The sequence below is a fragment of the Ascaphus truei genome, chromosome 10 (genome assembly GCF_040206685.1).
Source record: "Ascaphus truei isolate aAscTru1 chromosome 10, aAscTru1.hap1, whole genome shotgun sequence".
Taxonomy (NCBI): domain Eukaryota; kingdom Metazoa; phylum Chordata; class Amphibia; order Anura; family Ascaphidae; genus Ascaphus; species Ascaphus truei.
In genome coordinates, this window is record NC_134492.1 from 9,220,149 (window position 1) to 9,236,039 (window position 15,891).

Here is a 15,891-nt window from a genome sequence, read left to right on the forward strand (position 1 = left end):
TTATACATGATTTGGCTTCATAAGGCTTGCTATATAGTAGACGCTGGTGCGGGTCCGGTGTTGCGCGTGCATGTGGTGTGCGCGTTTAGTTAGGGTGCAAGCGATGAAGCGTGACCCCCCCCGTCCCGCAGAAGCCCCGGCGTCAAATGACGTCACTGGTCGTGTAACGTCACGTGGCCCCGCGGCGTCATTTGACGCCGGTTGCCATGGAGATGCGTCATTGAAACCAAGGTAATTAAACCAGTTACAGAGGCCTTGCGCGATCCCTGGCATTTATTTTAAATGCCTTTAGGGAAGCACGGGGCCTCTGTAACACCCGCGCCCCCCACCAGACAATCTAGCGCACCGCTGATGTAAATGATCCTGTAGTAGTTGCGTATGACTTGAAGGCTTAAATGAAAAAAGCATAGCCGAACTAAAAAGGACCATGTTAATACTGCTAGGTACTGTCCATGTAGCAAAATGTATGAAATGGTGCATGTGCGCACATCTAAAAATACCATGTCCGGGTTTTAACCCCATCACTGCCATTAGTTCATGTTTGTTATTTGTGGGACTGCTCTTACAAAAGTTTTTCAAAGTTTGGGCCACAAAATCACAATTTCAAACTGCCATTTGAAGCAGTTATCAGTAAATTCACAATAGTTACATTTTTGAGTCCTTTATAAAATGTTATTTTACATCACATTTTCTCCAAAATAGAAAAGTATTCAATAATTTCATATTAAAAATATGACCAATATAAAAATTAGAGGCTTGGTACGTGGCTCTCCCCTTTAAAAAAAGCATCTCTCCAAACAAAGATTTCTTCAATATCATTTGTGGTATTGGTTTTGTTGGTAACAGAGGTGGAGCATGAGTGGATTTTAACAGGAAACGGGTATTTTTTTCCTGTGCTTTATAGAGGCATTCCAGGCAATATCCTGTGTGTGTGTGTCCACAAGCTCCTCGTTGTGTGTATATGTATATTCAGTGCTCGACAAATCCGGTCGCCCGCTCGCCAGGAGCGATTGGATTTGGCTAGATGGCGATCCGTAATGCCCGCCCCTGCAACGCATGTTCTCTTTCAATTTTCCTCTGCTCCCGCCGAGAAAAAAAATAAATAAAAAAAATCCCCTTATTTGATTGGCCTGACACGAGTTGGCCCGCTGCCAAGACTTTTTTGGGGGGGGAGGCTTGTTCTATATGAGCAGGAGCAGTGACGTCCGCCTACCTGTAGAGGGCTGATTATTGAAGAAGTAAGTACTCTCCCTGCCTCATGCATTACCACCCCCCCCACTTGTGTCAGACGGATGCTGTGTGTGTGTGTGTGTGTGTGTGTGTGTGTGTGTGTGTGTGTGTGTGTGTGTGTGTGTGTGTGTGTGTGTGTGTGTGTGTGTGTGTGTGTGTGTGTGTGACATGCTGGGTGTGTGTAGGTGGTAGCGGGGAGGTGTTCCTTCCCCCCGCCCCCTCTCCCCCCCGGTTCCCGAAGCTCCCGTGCTAGCTGCCCGCGCGTACTTCCCCCTCCCCCCCAGTGCTCCCGTGCTGCCTGCCCATGCGTACCTTCCCCCTCCCCCCCCTTGTCCCTGTACTCCCGTGCTGCCTGGCAGCTCTGACTCCCATCCCCATGGCTGCAGCCTGGGTGGGAGGTAGAGGGACTGGAGGGCGGGCGCGGTGGGTGTGTGGAGTGCAGGCAGGCAGGCAAAGTTATCTGGTGGGCTCTGGTTCCAGCGCGTCCCCGGCCTCTTTTCCCATCGGGGAGGTTGGTGTGGCTGGACCTCGATGCCCCCGCAGGCCCCAACATAACCCCGATGTCCTCCGCAGGCCCCCAGACCCCAGATGTCGCCCATATACCTCTGACGGTGAGTGGGACTCCCTGAGCAGCTCCGTTTCTTGTGACTGTGTGTGAGAGTGACTGTGTGTGAGAGTGACTGTGTGTGAGAGTGACTGTGTGTGAGAGTGACTGTGTGTGAGAGTGACTGTGTGTGAGAGTGACTGTGTGTGAGAGTGACTGTGTGTGAGAGTGACTGTGTGTGAGAGTGACTGTGTGTGAGAGTGACTGTGTGTGAGAGTGACTGTGTGTGAGAGTGACGCTCGCTCGCTCGCTCTCTCTGTCTCTCGCTCGCTCGCTCTCTCTCTCTGTCTCTCGCTCGCTCGCTCTCTCTCTCTGTCTCTCGCTCGCTCGCTCTCTCTCTCTGTCTCTCGCTCGCTCGCTCTCTCTCTCTGTCTCTCGCTCGCTCGCTCTCTCTCTCTGTCTCTCGCTCGCTCTCTCTCTCTGTCTCTCGCTCGCTCTCTCTCTCTCTCTCTCTGTCTCTCGCTCTCTCTGTCTCTCGCTCTCTATCTCTCTCGCTCTCTCTCTCTATCTGTCTCTCGCTCTCTCTCTCTATCTGTCTCTCGCTCTCTGTCTCTCTCTGTCTCTCACGCTCTGTCTCTCTCTCTATCTGTCTCTCACGCTCTGTCTCTCTCTCTATCTGTCTCTCACTCTCTGTCTCTCTCTCTATCTGTCTCTCACTCTCTGTCTCTCTCTCTATCTGTCTCTCACTCTCTGTCTCTCTCTCTATCTGTCTCTCACTCTCTGTCTCTCTCTCTATCTGTCTCTCACTCTGTCTCTGTGTGTGTGTGTGTGTGTGTGTGTGTGTGTGTGTCTCTCTCTATCTGTCTCTCTCTATATCTGTCTCTCTATCTCTCTCTCTATCTCTCTCTCTATCTGTCTCTCTCTCTGTGTGTCTCTCTCTCTCTCTCTCTCTCTGTGTCTGTGTGTGTGTGTCTCTCACTCTGTCTCTGTCTCTCTCTGTGTGTGTGTGTCTGTCTCTCTGTATCTCTCTCTCCCCTCTCTCTCCCCCCCCTCTCTCTCCCTCTCCTCTCGCTCTCTCTCCCCTCGCTCTCTCTCCCCTCGCTCTCTCTCCCCTCGCTCTCTCTCCCCTCGCTCTCTCTCCCCTCGCTCTCTCTCCCCTCGCTCTCTCTCCCCTCGCTCTCTCTCCCCTCGCTCTCTCTCCCCTCGCTCTCTCTCCCCTCGCTCTCTCTCCCCTCGCTCTCTCTCCCCTCGCTCTCTCTCCCCTCGCTCTCTCTCCCCTCGCTCTCTCTCCCCTCGCTCTCTCTCCCCTCGCTCTCTCTCCCCTCGCTCTCTCTCCCCTCGCTCTCTCTCCCCTCGCTCTCTCTCCCCTCGCTCTCTCTCCCCTCGCTCTCTCTCCCCTCGCTCTCTCACCCTCTCTCTGTCTCCCCTCGCTCTCTCACCCTCTCTCTGTCTCTCTCACCCTCTCTCTGTCTCTCTCACCCTCTCTCTGTCTCTCTCACCCTCTCTCTGTCTCTCTCACCCTCTCTCTGTCTCTCTCACCCTCTCTCTGTCTCTCTCACCCTCTCTCTGTCTCTCTCACCCTCTCTCTGTCTCTCTCACCCTCTCTCTGTCTCTCTCACCCTCTCTCTCTCTCTCTCACCCTCTCTCTCTCTCTCTCACCCTCTCTCTCTCTCTCTCTCTCACCCTCTCTCTCTCTCTCTCTCTCTCTCACCCTCTCTCTCTCTCTCTCACCCTCTCTCTCTCTCTCTCTCTCACCCTCTCTCACCCTCTCTCTGTCTCTCTCTCTCTGTCTCTCTCACCCTCTCTCTGTCTCTCTCTCTCTCACCCTCTCTCTTGTCTCTCTCTCTCTCACCCTCTCTCTTGTCTCTCTCTCTCTCACCCTCTCTCTTGTCTCTCTCTCTCTCACCCTCTCTCTTGTCTCTCTCTCTCTCACCCTCTCTCTTGTCTCTCTCTCCCTCACCCTCTCTCTGTCTCTCTCTGTCTCTCTCTCTCTGTCTCTAACCCACACTCTCTCTGTCCCACACTCTGTGTCTCACACTCTGGATCTGAATCTCTTATTTACCCTATATATCTTAACTGTCCTACACGGAAATAACCTATACTGCTTTCTTCCAGATCTGACTCAAGCTTCACACGGGAGACATCGGAATCCCCCCTAACACAGAAGACAGGTAGGGAACACCTCCCCTCCAATGTATAACATTGCGGGAATGAGGGTACCTGGACATTGAGGGACTGCGGATCAGGTAAGATCCCAGGCGGGATTGCTGCTTTAAATATTGGGACTAATTGTAGTATAATGTAATACAATAAATAAACTTATGTCAAAAACAAATGTTCTTATTAGGAATTTATTTTATTTATGCATTTTTTTTAAAGCGGGGCGGGACTAGGGGGCGAGTAGATTTTTTTGTTGATTTATAAAGCACTGTGTATATATGTGTATGCGTGTGTGTGTGTATATATATATATATATATATATATATATATATATATATATATATATATATATATATATAATAAAAAATTCATTAAAATGGCATTGAGTTGAATAATAAAAATAAACATTGAAATATATATATTCACACGTGTGTGTGTATTTCAATATGTTTATTTTTATTATTCAACTCTTTAGCACTTTCCTGTTTGTAATCATTTGTTGCCAATATTCCCAGCAGTTTGAGCGGCAAACTGTAACAATAGATAATGTTACCATCGTAATATCAGGATACAGTGTAGCTGCTGAGTTACACGTACTGAAGGATTGGTGGAAACTGAAAGGCAGCCATTTACTGAACCCTGGGAAGCAGGATCTTTGCTGATCGATCACAGGAGAACTAATCGATAGACAGCTTTTGTAATTAATTTCAAATAAAGGTAATCAAAGGCTGCATATATTAAAACAAAAATTACATTATAGAGCAGTTAAATTGATTTCTTGACTAGAACGGAATATGTTTTAGAATTCTAGTAACATCATGAATCTGAGAGAGTGTTAATCCTTTGGCAAATTATAGTGGATTTCTCATGAGTTTTACATTTTGAATGCTTGGCTTAAGGTGTTGTCTTCTAAATTGTATAGTCTGTACCAGTTTGGTTTAAAGGTAAGGTTACACCTGTTCAGTTTTATAACGAGTTTTTTCCCTGAAGGAACTGTTACAGACTTATTCATGCTTGAAACACGTGAGATCTGCATGTAAATTTCTAGACTTTTGACCACTTTGTAAGTAGCTGGTGTTTTCGCACAGTAGTGAGGGAGTGTGTAATCATACATACTTATGTTAAGACCTATGTTAATTAGTGGGGAATGAAAACAATACAATGCATTTAAAGTGCTGTCAAATGATAACATTGCTACAAATCTTTGGGTTTAAAATATGAAAACATGATTTGACATTTGGACTAATACATTTCATTGGTTAAATAATCCCTCTGCAAGAAACACCATTAAATAAACCACTATTGCATCTGCAAATTGTGCATAGATGGGACTTGTATGAAAATAAACATCAATGAGGAAGTATGTACTGTTAGTTGGTGATAAAATCTCGCTTAATTGCAGGCAGGGTTTCCAAGATTTGTGGGTTTTTTTGTTTTGATTTTTGAGCACATATCCTTTGTGTATTCTAATTAGAATGAAAGAACATTTCTTGTTTTCGTTTTAGATTACACCATCATTTTTATTGCAATCTATCCCTGCTAGTTTTCAGGCAATTAAAGATAATTCATTATTAGATGCATGTACATTTTTTGCACAATCATCTCTTTTAGACCAATATTAAGCTGACTAATGGAGTTTTGTAATTACAGCAATATTAAGGTTTGTGCATTTGTTTTGCGTTTAAACATACGGTCTCTCCCCTGCTTTTGTGTCGGCAGCCGGATTGTTTGTACAGTATCTTCATAGTTGGAATTTGTATAATCCCCTTCACTGCCCCTGAGACATTTATAAACCTGTTTTGAGGGGCACTTGCATGGCCCATACAATGTTAATAAATGTTCTCCTTCCGTTCTCTGCTGCAGCTGGTGAGGTGTTAAATCGGCCATCGGTAGCTGCATTAGTTCATTGGCACTTCTTGCAAGAGCAGAATTAACTTAGATTGCTAAAAGTGATCTGAGTTATTTCTATGTGAAATAAAAATCAAAACATGGGGTCCGCTCTCCCCTATTCCTGCAGCCCTACCTCCCGGGCCGTCCTTAGCGGTGATCATGGAACATACTCCCTCCCCGCTGCGTAAAATAATGGGATGGAACCATTCACGCCAAAGATCATGAGGATGGTGTTATTTGGGTAACTCTGTCAATAGAGGGGTTGTTCCCCAGTTTGATTTGTGGGGGGGAGGAGAGGAAGTTACCTTAACAACCCTATATTTCTTAATTCCAAAAGGTGTCCTCACTACACTAAGCATGCTATGTGCTGAAGGAGGGGGTTACTACTCATCACTTGTGATCAGAAATGTGTAATTATGAGGGTAATCCAAAAGATTAGGTGGGTGGGGGGGCACTCTACACTTAATCTATGGGGTGTGTGCTACTGCTTTATTTTTGTAAGCGCACACACAAGTAAAAAATATCATATTTCTATTTATTTGGTGTTGAGAAGGAGGTGGGGGAGGTCACAGTGGTGAGGGTTGCCCAAAACTATTTTATTCAGATGAATATATGGGTACCAATGTTTGGAGGACAGTCCTGGTCAATCATGGCTACTTCTATATTCTTTGGAGTCATTGTTCCTTAGATGTCTTGTGAAAATAAACTCCAAAGCACATGTTGTTATATACAATGTATTTGAACACTATTTCACAAGAACCCACAGGCACCTTTTAGTCTCACCCATATAGTCTCTTGGTATGCGATGATACTCGCCAGAGATTCCAGTGAGGCTGGGAACCCTGGACAATATACAATGGGAGAACAGTAGCACCCACCAAGCCTAAGCACACTGCACCTGTCCTTTTTGACTAGTCTCTTTATCTGCATGCATAAACCTACTCATACGTGGACCTGAAAGAAATAGGGTACATGGTGATAATTGAGAAGCGTATAAAGACTGAGTAACTTCCTCTACTTTATGCTGTCCTCCTCTACTTTGAAATATACTGTATCTCTCCACCCCACCCTCTCCTATAAATAACTTCAATAAACTTCGTTTAAAAAAAAGAAAGAAATCAAATTAAGCCTAGTCTGGTCTCCTACCCCAGCACCTGTGATCTCCCCCACTCCCCTGGTATTACAAGCAGTGATCATGGAGTGGAAAACTGTGCTGCTTTGCAGGAGGAGGGGAGTTTCAAAATGTTCACTTTGTCTGTTTGCAGAAAGGGACACTAAACAGTCACCTTTTTATATGACCGGATTCCTCAAATTGTCTACTTTCAGAAAATATAAGTGATGTCTGGGTGTATAACTGTTTATTTACATGAGAAAACAGGGATATCGCAATGTCTGATGCAACCGTTTCATGTAAAAACAATATTTTTAATTAAATGTTATGTTTTTTTAGTACTGTGCATTGAAAGCCTCTCAAAGGAATCATGCTAAACTATCGTATAGCAATTGTGGCCACCGGGTGGAAACTACTTTGGCAGCGAAGGGTTTACACATTTCTTAAACATTGTATGACTTACAGAACTAAACATAGGAGGAGTAAAATATGACACAGCCCTTCGGACGTCTTTCTAAGCTCATTCCTTCTCTACAATCGTCCTATCTTTTTATCACATCACTTTTGTTAATATTTTAATAGGCGGCTTTTCTGGTTTTGCTTTGTTTACCTTTTTATGACAGAGCAAGTAAAGATGGGGTTGTCTGCAACAAGCCATTCTACTTAGTAACTTAGATTGAAGATACTATATAGTTGAAGTGCTTCCCTATGTAAAACTTCATGTACCACTGATTGTTTGGTAACTTATAAAGTACATGAATTGGCAAAAAAAGAACAAAAGAGTATGGGACAAACAATAAATTTATTTGAGGTGTTGGGCACTGGTAATATAAAAAAATAATGTTGATTAGTATCTTTTCCGGAAACTGTTACTGACGTTACTTTTCATTATTCTGTTGCATCCCTACAAACCCTTGTGTTCACTAGTTGGAATGTATTATTACCGGACAAACACTAGGTGGCATTCTTGTGTTATACCACAGTCTTGGTTTGTCTTTGCGTAGGCTTGCTTTTGTGTCACGGTGTAACATGAATAATCTTGCAAGCCAGCGTCATTCGGAAGAATATGTACTGTTCATTTGATCCTGTTCATGATCATTTCTAACTTGCTGATAATGCATTTGGGTAATGTGCTTGTTGCTGTGAAAGATTGCCAATTAGAATTGATGGCGTACTGTATTTTATATATTTATATTTATAAACGGGCACGTTTTGGTACCAAATATTTTGATGCAAACTATGTTCAATTGTTTTCTGATGTTATAATAATATCCTACTGCTTTAATTACAGGTTAACGCCCCATCCAGTGTTAACGTGCTTTGACTTAAATAGGAGTCGATGCTGGATGGGATGCATTAACCGCTAACAGCGATTGATGAATCTGCCCCTATGTATGTTGATCATTATCTAAACCCAGAATTCCCAAGCTGCTGAGTGTATGTCAACAAGTTGGCAATAAATTGTCTGCAGTTTTCTTGAGCCATCAAAATCACTATTGCTTATCTGGTACTAAATGGGTAAAAATCGTCCAACACACATCTCAGTCTCTGCATATTACAGGCCCTTCTCGCGGGAATGTTTTTCTGCCTTTTTCCTTCACCATTCTCATCACAGAATTGGCTTTTATGTATATACCCAAGCTCTGGCTGAAATGAGCAATGAAGGCTGGCTTTGTAAAAGAATCGTTCTGCTAATTTTCCAAGCCTGGTGCAGTATAACTGGAATGTTTTGCATTTGTTCATTTAAATGGATTTAATGGCTTTCTCTGAATATTCTTTGCCTTTACAGAGACCTTGGATGGCTTTTTAGACATGTTGTCTTACACAGGCTTAACTGTACTCTTGGTGTTTACGCTGCTGGTAAATTCATTGAGCGAAGATGTATTCCTTTTGTTCCTTCAGTTATCAGAGACTATTACAGACGATCTCTGTGCTCGAGGCTCAACGCACTCAAGCAGTTCAAGACCTGGAAAGGTTAGGCAGACACCAGAGGGAAGCGCTGGTTCATCCCATTGGATTTGTGGAAAAGCTTCAGAAGAAGGTATATAAAAAGTTTGTCACCAATATGTAACAGGTTTATATTTCCTGCTGCTGTTTTTCTTCTAATAAATAGACTGAGATGAAAAAGTTAAAATGCTATCATGCAGAAAGCAAGCGTGCTAAACGGGTTGGGGGATAGCATGTTCTAGGATGGTAATAAGGCACCAATTTCTGGAGTACTTCACTAGACTCTGCTTTAGAGAAATGGTGAAATGTTTTCTAGTGAAAAATAAATTTAACGCATTGACAATTTCCTTTACAACGAGACGCTGGTCACGGCAACAGTGGCATTATTGAACTATTCTTTTCTGAAAAAAGTATTGCAAGGGATTCTTTCCGTTGTGATTTCTGTTGCATCATCTGAGCACTGGCTTCAAACCAACCTCTGTTTAAAAAGCTTTGTAAAAGTAATGTAATTATGCAATTACAATGTACAGTGCTTTGTGCGACTATTCCCCCCCCCCCCTCCAAGTACACTTTGGTTCCCCATTAAGTAGAACCATGCAGGTAATATGTAATTCTAGTTCTTTGGTAGTTGTGGCTCATACTTTTAGAAAATCGTTTTGAAATAGTCTATTTTTATTGATTCCGCAATTGTGACATTATCTGTGGCCTAGAAACTGCTGGTATTATGATTTTACCTTCATCAGGAAGGACATCCCTGGTTACGATGGGTACACTGCCAGTTCCTCTGTCTGTTTTAGGCAGTCCTGATGGGAGTTCACCTAATATTCCGTAATATTCTGCCGTGTTTTTAGTAAATTAAGCTTGTTCCTTATTTCTTAGATCATTTAGAGAATTACAGTTCTCTAACATTCATAGTTAGTCCGAATATTCATAGTTTGTGCTAGTTTTATACTTTTCTTTTTACATTTTGCAGTGTGATATGGCATATGGCGTACAATATAGCCCACTCTTCCCAGACATGCTAACTTACATGTATTGTATGGAACAATGTCAACATTGAATTCAAATAAACCCCATTTACTGTGGTTTGTTTTGTACTATGTAACTTACCCTCACTGCAGCAATCCCATTGCCTTATATTTAGCAAACAGGAAATAGGAGCGCAAGATTCTTAGGAGCGCAATTCACATTGATATTTTCTTTGTCAACAGAAAGGTTTAAGTAGAAGATTCATCCCAATTAACCCATTTTCCTTTTTGCCCATTACCTAATACTGAGTAACCTCAGACATACCAGAAGTAATTGGTACTAGGTTTGAGGCCTGGAATGTTAGTTTTGGTAACACCGGTCATGTTAACCAATCACCACTGATGCTGGGAACATGTTTCCCTTTGTCCATGTAAAATATTCTGACCATTAAGCTTGGTACAGACCGTAAATGGATATTGGATGTTACACATTTAAACATTTTGGTGGACTTGTTTCTATTTTAGTACACATGTTAATCACCCTCCTGAGTTGTTTTTACGTATGTATGTGAACCTCAAACAATAGTTACACTTTCTGGTGTGTATGTGTGTACACACACACACACACACACACACACACACACACACACACACACACACACACACACACACACACACACACACACACACACACCCACACACACACACACACACACACACACACACACACACCCAACCCAACCCAACCCAACCCACTCACCCCTTGCAAAACTCTTTACATGCTGCTTGAAGAACTGGAAAATGCCAAAACAATGACGCAATGCCATAGTTATACTCATCCACAAGAGAGGAGACAAGGAAGACCTCTAAATTATGGACCAATCAGTCTACATCCAATGACTTACAATATTTTTTACGAAGATACTCATTAGTAGGCTGCAACGGACCCTGGACTTTGGCGGGATTTCACCCTGGGTACAACACAATGGACCACATCCAAGTCGTACAAGAAGTTGATTTCCCAAAGTAATGAATACGATCTACAACTCTGCTTAGGATTCGTAAATTACGAAAAATCTTTGATTCGATCTACACTCCAGCGGTTGTAAATGCATTCAAAAGACCATTTTAAAGCGAAAATTGATATTATAAAGAACTTTTAGAAGAATGCCACATCAACCATTCGATTACATGCAGAAACAAAGAATGTAGTGATGATGTAGCACTCCCATCACAGAAATCACTATAAAAGCTTTTGAGTTTTATTTTTAGACGATACGGGATAGGGCACGAGCAGTGAAAGGGTTAAAAGTCAACAAATGGATCCAGACATGAGAAAATGGCCTAACGCATTTCACTCAGAGCTTCATCAGAGCTTCCACGCAGGAGAAGGATCAGGAAGGGAGTGCGGCAGGGAGACCCCATGTCACCAAAACTTTTCACCGCAGCACTTGAATTGTTGAAGACATTGAATTGGGAAGAGTATAGAGAGATTATAGAGATATATCTATTTTCTATTCCATCAGATGGGCTACATGTCGACACTTGGGTATATAAAGCTTCATTTGGAGTCATCTCTGCACTCCTGATGAAGTGTGGAGACGCACTTGTGAAACGCGTAGTGTTGCTTTTGTTACAATAACACACCGTCTAGGAGAGACCTTGCCTCTGATGTCACAAAGACGCAACCTGGGACCCTGATGCGGGAGCCCCTGCCGACCAGGACACCAGGAGGTGCACTGCAGGGGTGCCCAAGGGAGGCGCCATAACATCTGTGGACATAGAAGTCTAGCAGAGATGAATCGCCCTTTCTTGAAACATGCATTTTCTTTTTGCTTATTAGCCAGAAAACCGAGTTCTGCCGGCACGCTTCCTAGAGGTCTCAAAGTGCAATATGCCGGTGCTCCTAAATGTACGAAAATTCCTGCAGGTCCCAAAGACAGAATCATGACGGAATAGAGTAACATCAAGGCACACAGACTTAGAAAAAGAGATTTATTTCAGCCAAAGCAACCAACGTTTCGATTGCCACGCTGTCTTTATCAAGGTGATAAAGATATCAAGGTGATAAAGACGGCGTGGCAGTCGAAACGTTGGTTCCTTTGGCTGAATTTCTTATTTTGCGAAGTCCGTGTGACTTGATGTTACTCTCTTCCTTTTTGCTTAGTAGACCATAATAATGTTGTTTTATCCTGAAGAAGAAGGTTCACATACTTTATTATGCAAGCATATCAGAACCTTTGCATTTGTAGGATGCTCTAAAACAAATCTTTAAATTCATTGTATCAATTATGGCAGAAGTGATCCGAATTAGTAAGTGAATTAAATTTAGCTAAAACTAAGAAATAACTTCCGTTAACTTTTCCTAGCTCAGATAATATAAAACTACCACTCTTCCAGGATCTTAATCCCTTGATGGCTTGGGGTAACGATCACATGATCACAACTGCCCCTCCCCAGTGAAGTGGAAGGGGTTCCACTGCCATTCTGAATGCGATCTCCTAGACGACGAGCATTAATGGAACGATGCGCCCCATACATCATAAGAGCCCTTTGGCATGTCAGCCCTTGTGATGTGCAGGATAAGGCACGAGCCATGAAAGGGTTAATGTTAACAAAAATGTATTTGTACGGTATTTAGTTTAAATATTCATTACTGCTCGTGTTTTTAAATAAATCGTTTATAAATGTATAAAATGTCCTTACTTTCGCTTATTACGGAGTATTGGATATGGGGGGAGGGGCAGGGGAAGTGGGGCAAAGCAATCTGAAAATGGGTGAGGGGGGGGGGGAAAGAGTGCAGGAGGGGGCTGAGATCCCTTTTTCATTGGCAGATCTGCCTTCTATGAGGCTGCCGCATCTTAAACAGCATGTCACCAACTGGCCATAAAGTCATGGACTCCTATGGGTGACTGACAATAGTATCACGATAATAAAATGTCAATATTGCCATATTGTTGTTTTTTTTTATTACCGCGGTATTACCCTCATATCAGTGTATTGCCTGACTCCGCTCTGTGTATGTGCTACACTGTCCCATCGTTCTGTGGAACATTGCTCTGCTTATTAGATATACATTGCTTTGGAACTAGCTTGAAAAGTAATCAAAAAAGAATAACTTCAGATATGCCATCTCAAACCCCGCTGTTATGAGTCCCTCTGCAAGTTATACTAGTACATGCAGTCCAGCTGAGATTGCTTTCTGTCTGCCATATCCCAAGTGAAACACGTTGCATACAAGATTATTTCTGGCTCTCCAGCCACATAGATGAGACAACGCTGTATTTCTTCTTTTCCTTGCCTACAATCCGTTTTTTTTTTTAATATATATATATATATGTATATATATATATATATATATATATATATATATATATATATATATATATATATATATATATATATATATATATATATATATATATAATGTTCATCCTTTTACATGTATGTATGTATATCTTTATATAGCACCATCTATGTACACAGCGCTTCACAGCAGTAATACACATGACATAACAATATAACACACAATGGGAATAAATGCTTCAGGCATAAAAGTAACATTAGGAAAGGAGTCTCGGCACCGAAGAGCTTACAATCGAAGTGTAAGTGGTTTATACAAGGATACAAGCATAGTGTTTGCTTTTAGGTCCGTAGTGATCCTTATGAGTGAGGATAAAGTTTCTTAATGTTTAATGAGGATAATGTTTGTTATGTAATCTTGGCTTACATGCAGTTGCTAAAATGTCCACATTGTGACCTTTTCAGATCATTTCTGCAGAATACCTGAGCTGGATTAATTTGTCACTTCACTATTTGTAATGACTTCTGTGTTTGCCAGACTGACTGTAACTAAATGAAACGGCAAAATAACTTTTAGTTCTATGCTGAATCATCTAATATATGATTACACTGCTTCAGTGCTAATCATTTATCATTGATAGTGAGATAATTAATACACAGATTTAGAGAGATGCTCATACATAAACGTTAATGTGTAAATAACTACATTTCAACTCGATCATTTCAACATCTTTGAAGAACTCATGTAGGTTAACCCAGGGGTGTGCAACTCCAGTCCTCAGCCTCCCCTCCTCCCCCCCCCCCCCCCATCCCTACATGGCAGGTTCTCGGGATTTCCCTGCTTCAGCACAGGTGACTCAATCAGTCCCTGCTTCAGCACAAGGGGGCTCAATCAAGCTTAGTCTTTCACTGAACCTCTGATTGAACCACCTGTGCTGAAGCTGGGATATCCTGAAAACCTGACCTGTTGTGAGGGCTTGAGCAATGCAGTTGAGCAGCCCTGGGTTAACCCATTGAGTGCACTATGATGGAGCCACTATGGGACCTGCCACTCCCGTGGCCTCCTGTTGTGGATGTGTCACGGGCTTTCAGCTGGTTTCCTATGGGAGAATACATTCTGCGCTCCTGTGGGGAGCTGAACGCGATGTAACCGGCAGGGGAACGAGCGAGGAGAAACTCCTCTTCTGTTCGTGTTATCAGTGACGCCCTAATCGTGATATGCCGGAGGGGTTTGGGCACTGGTGCTGTGGCCTATCCGGCCATATCAAAGGGTTGATAAAAGGTACCAAGAATCTGTTCAAAATGTTTCCCGTCTCCTCTACCTACCGCTGCCTCATCTGCATCCCCAGGCATGTTTCTATTTAACTTTGTAAGCATTGTATCACAATGCTGAACAGTGTGATGCCTGGGCTCACCACTAGTTGTCACTGCTTACTGATGGGGTGGTGTTTTTTTTAAAATCCCGTCAGAGCCAAAGGTAGTCTTGTCACCTCCATGGCCGCAGACCCCCTCCGGCACTTCCTGATCGCGTGATCGGTTCTCGGGATCCGTCCGGCCGACTGACGGGAGCGCCAATTGCGTGCAGCCCCTACAAAATGAGGCAGAGGCAATGGCAATGATCGCAGTACATCAGGCCTGCACAACTCCAGTCCTCGAGGGCCGCAAACAGGCCAGGTCTTCATGATATCCCTAGTTCAGTCATACTGAGCCACTAATTGAGCCAGCTGTGCTGAAGTAGGGATATCTTGAAGATCTGGCTAGTTTGCGGCCCTCGAGGAATGGAGTTGTGCAGGCCTGCTGTACATCATAAGGGCCCCTGGGGTGGACCTGTTCTTGATGTACACTTTACCTAATTAGGACACTGAAGGCTTTAAACAAGTTGTTCTATTTGTACAAAACCTACGGTAATGTGGTTGCTACGCCCCTCTCACTTCGTGACATTAGTATACTTCAAATCTTATCTGAGATCATTGTTATGGCATTTTTTCTGATAAGAGTCTTTGTAATCCGCATGGAAAACAGATCTGAGCTGCCTGGTAGAGTGAATAAAGTGACACAATACAGCATGAGCTTACTTGAGCAATACTCTGCAGGTTTTGGGCATATATATATATATATATAGTTAGTAATCTGATTTAAAGGACAACACATGAAGCTCACTTTCAGCATGGGGCATACTGGGGGTGACTAGTAATGCCCTTTCCCTCCATATAACACTAGGACAGCTTTATCTGAATGAGAGACTATAACTCTTTAATTCCAGGTTTCTGAAGCATACGGTTAGTTGAATCTATTTTCTTAGGAAACCCAGAGCCACGTTTATCTCCTCAGAATACAGATACTGCCTCAGCATCTCATGCTCTCATTTAGAGGAGCGTCAGTGCTTGGGGTAGAAATTAGAGCAGTGTCCAAGTTCTAACAAGTATGGAAAAGTGCTTCCAAATTGTTGGTGCCATAAGTTATAACTACCCTACCGCTTTCTTACTTCGGTCTTGGTAAGAAGATAATTTCTCTCCATTCTAATGTTGGTTTATGGCAGGGGTGCACAAACTAGGGGCACGGGATTTGTTTTGGAGGGGCGCGCACAGTGGTTGCAGGGGCCCCGCCCGCGCTCTTCCCCAAGGCAAATTAAATGCCCGAGGCCTGTATAACCTGCTTACCAGGATTCAGAAGCCTTGTTGTGCCACGGCTTTGGGGTCATGTGACGTTACCCGCGAAATGACGCCGGTAATAAAGTA

The 15,891-nt window shown here is 43.1% G+C and overlaps 1 protein-coding gene across 3 annotated transcripts in view; it reads left to right on the plus strand.

Annotated features, from left to right (window-relative positions):
- Positions 1-15,891, plus strand: part of ZZZ3 (zinc finger ZZ-type containing 3) — a 64,037-nt gene that overhangs the window by 29,238 nt on the left and 18,908 nt on the right. For all 3 annotated transcript variants that reach the window (XM_075615762.1, XM_075615761.1, XM_075615763.1), the window contains one exon: positions 8,838-8,976. In XM_075615762.1, coding sequence (XP_075471877.1) covers positions 8,838-8,976 — 139 coding nt within the window. The remainder of the gene's footprint in view (positions 1-8,837; positions 8,977-15,891) is intronic.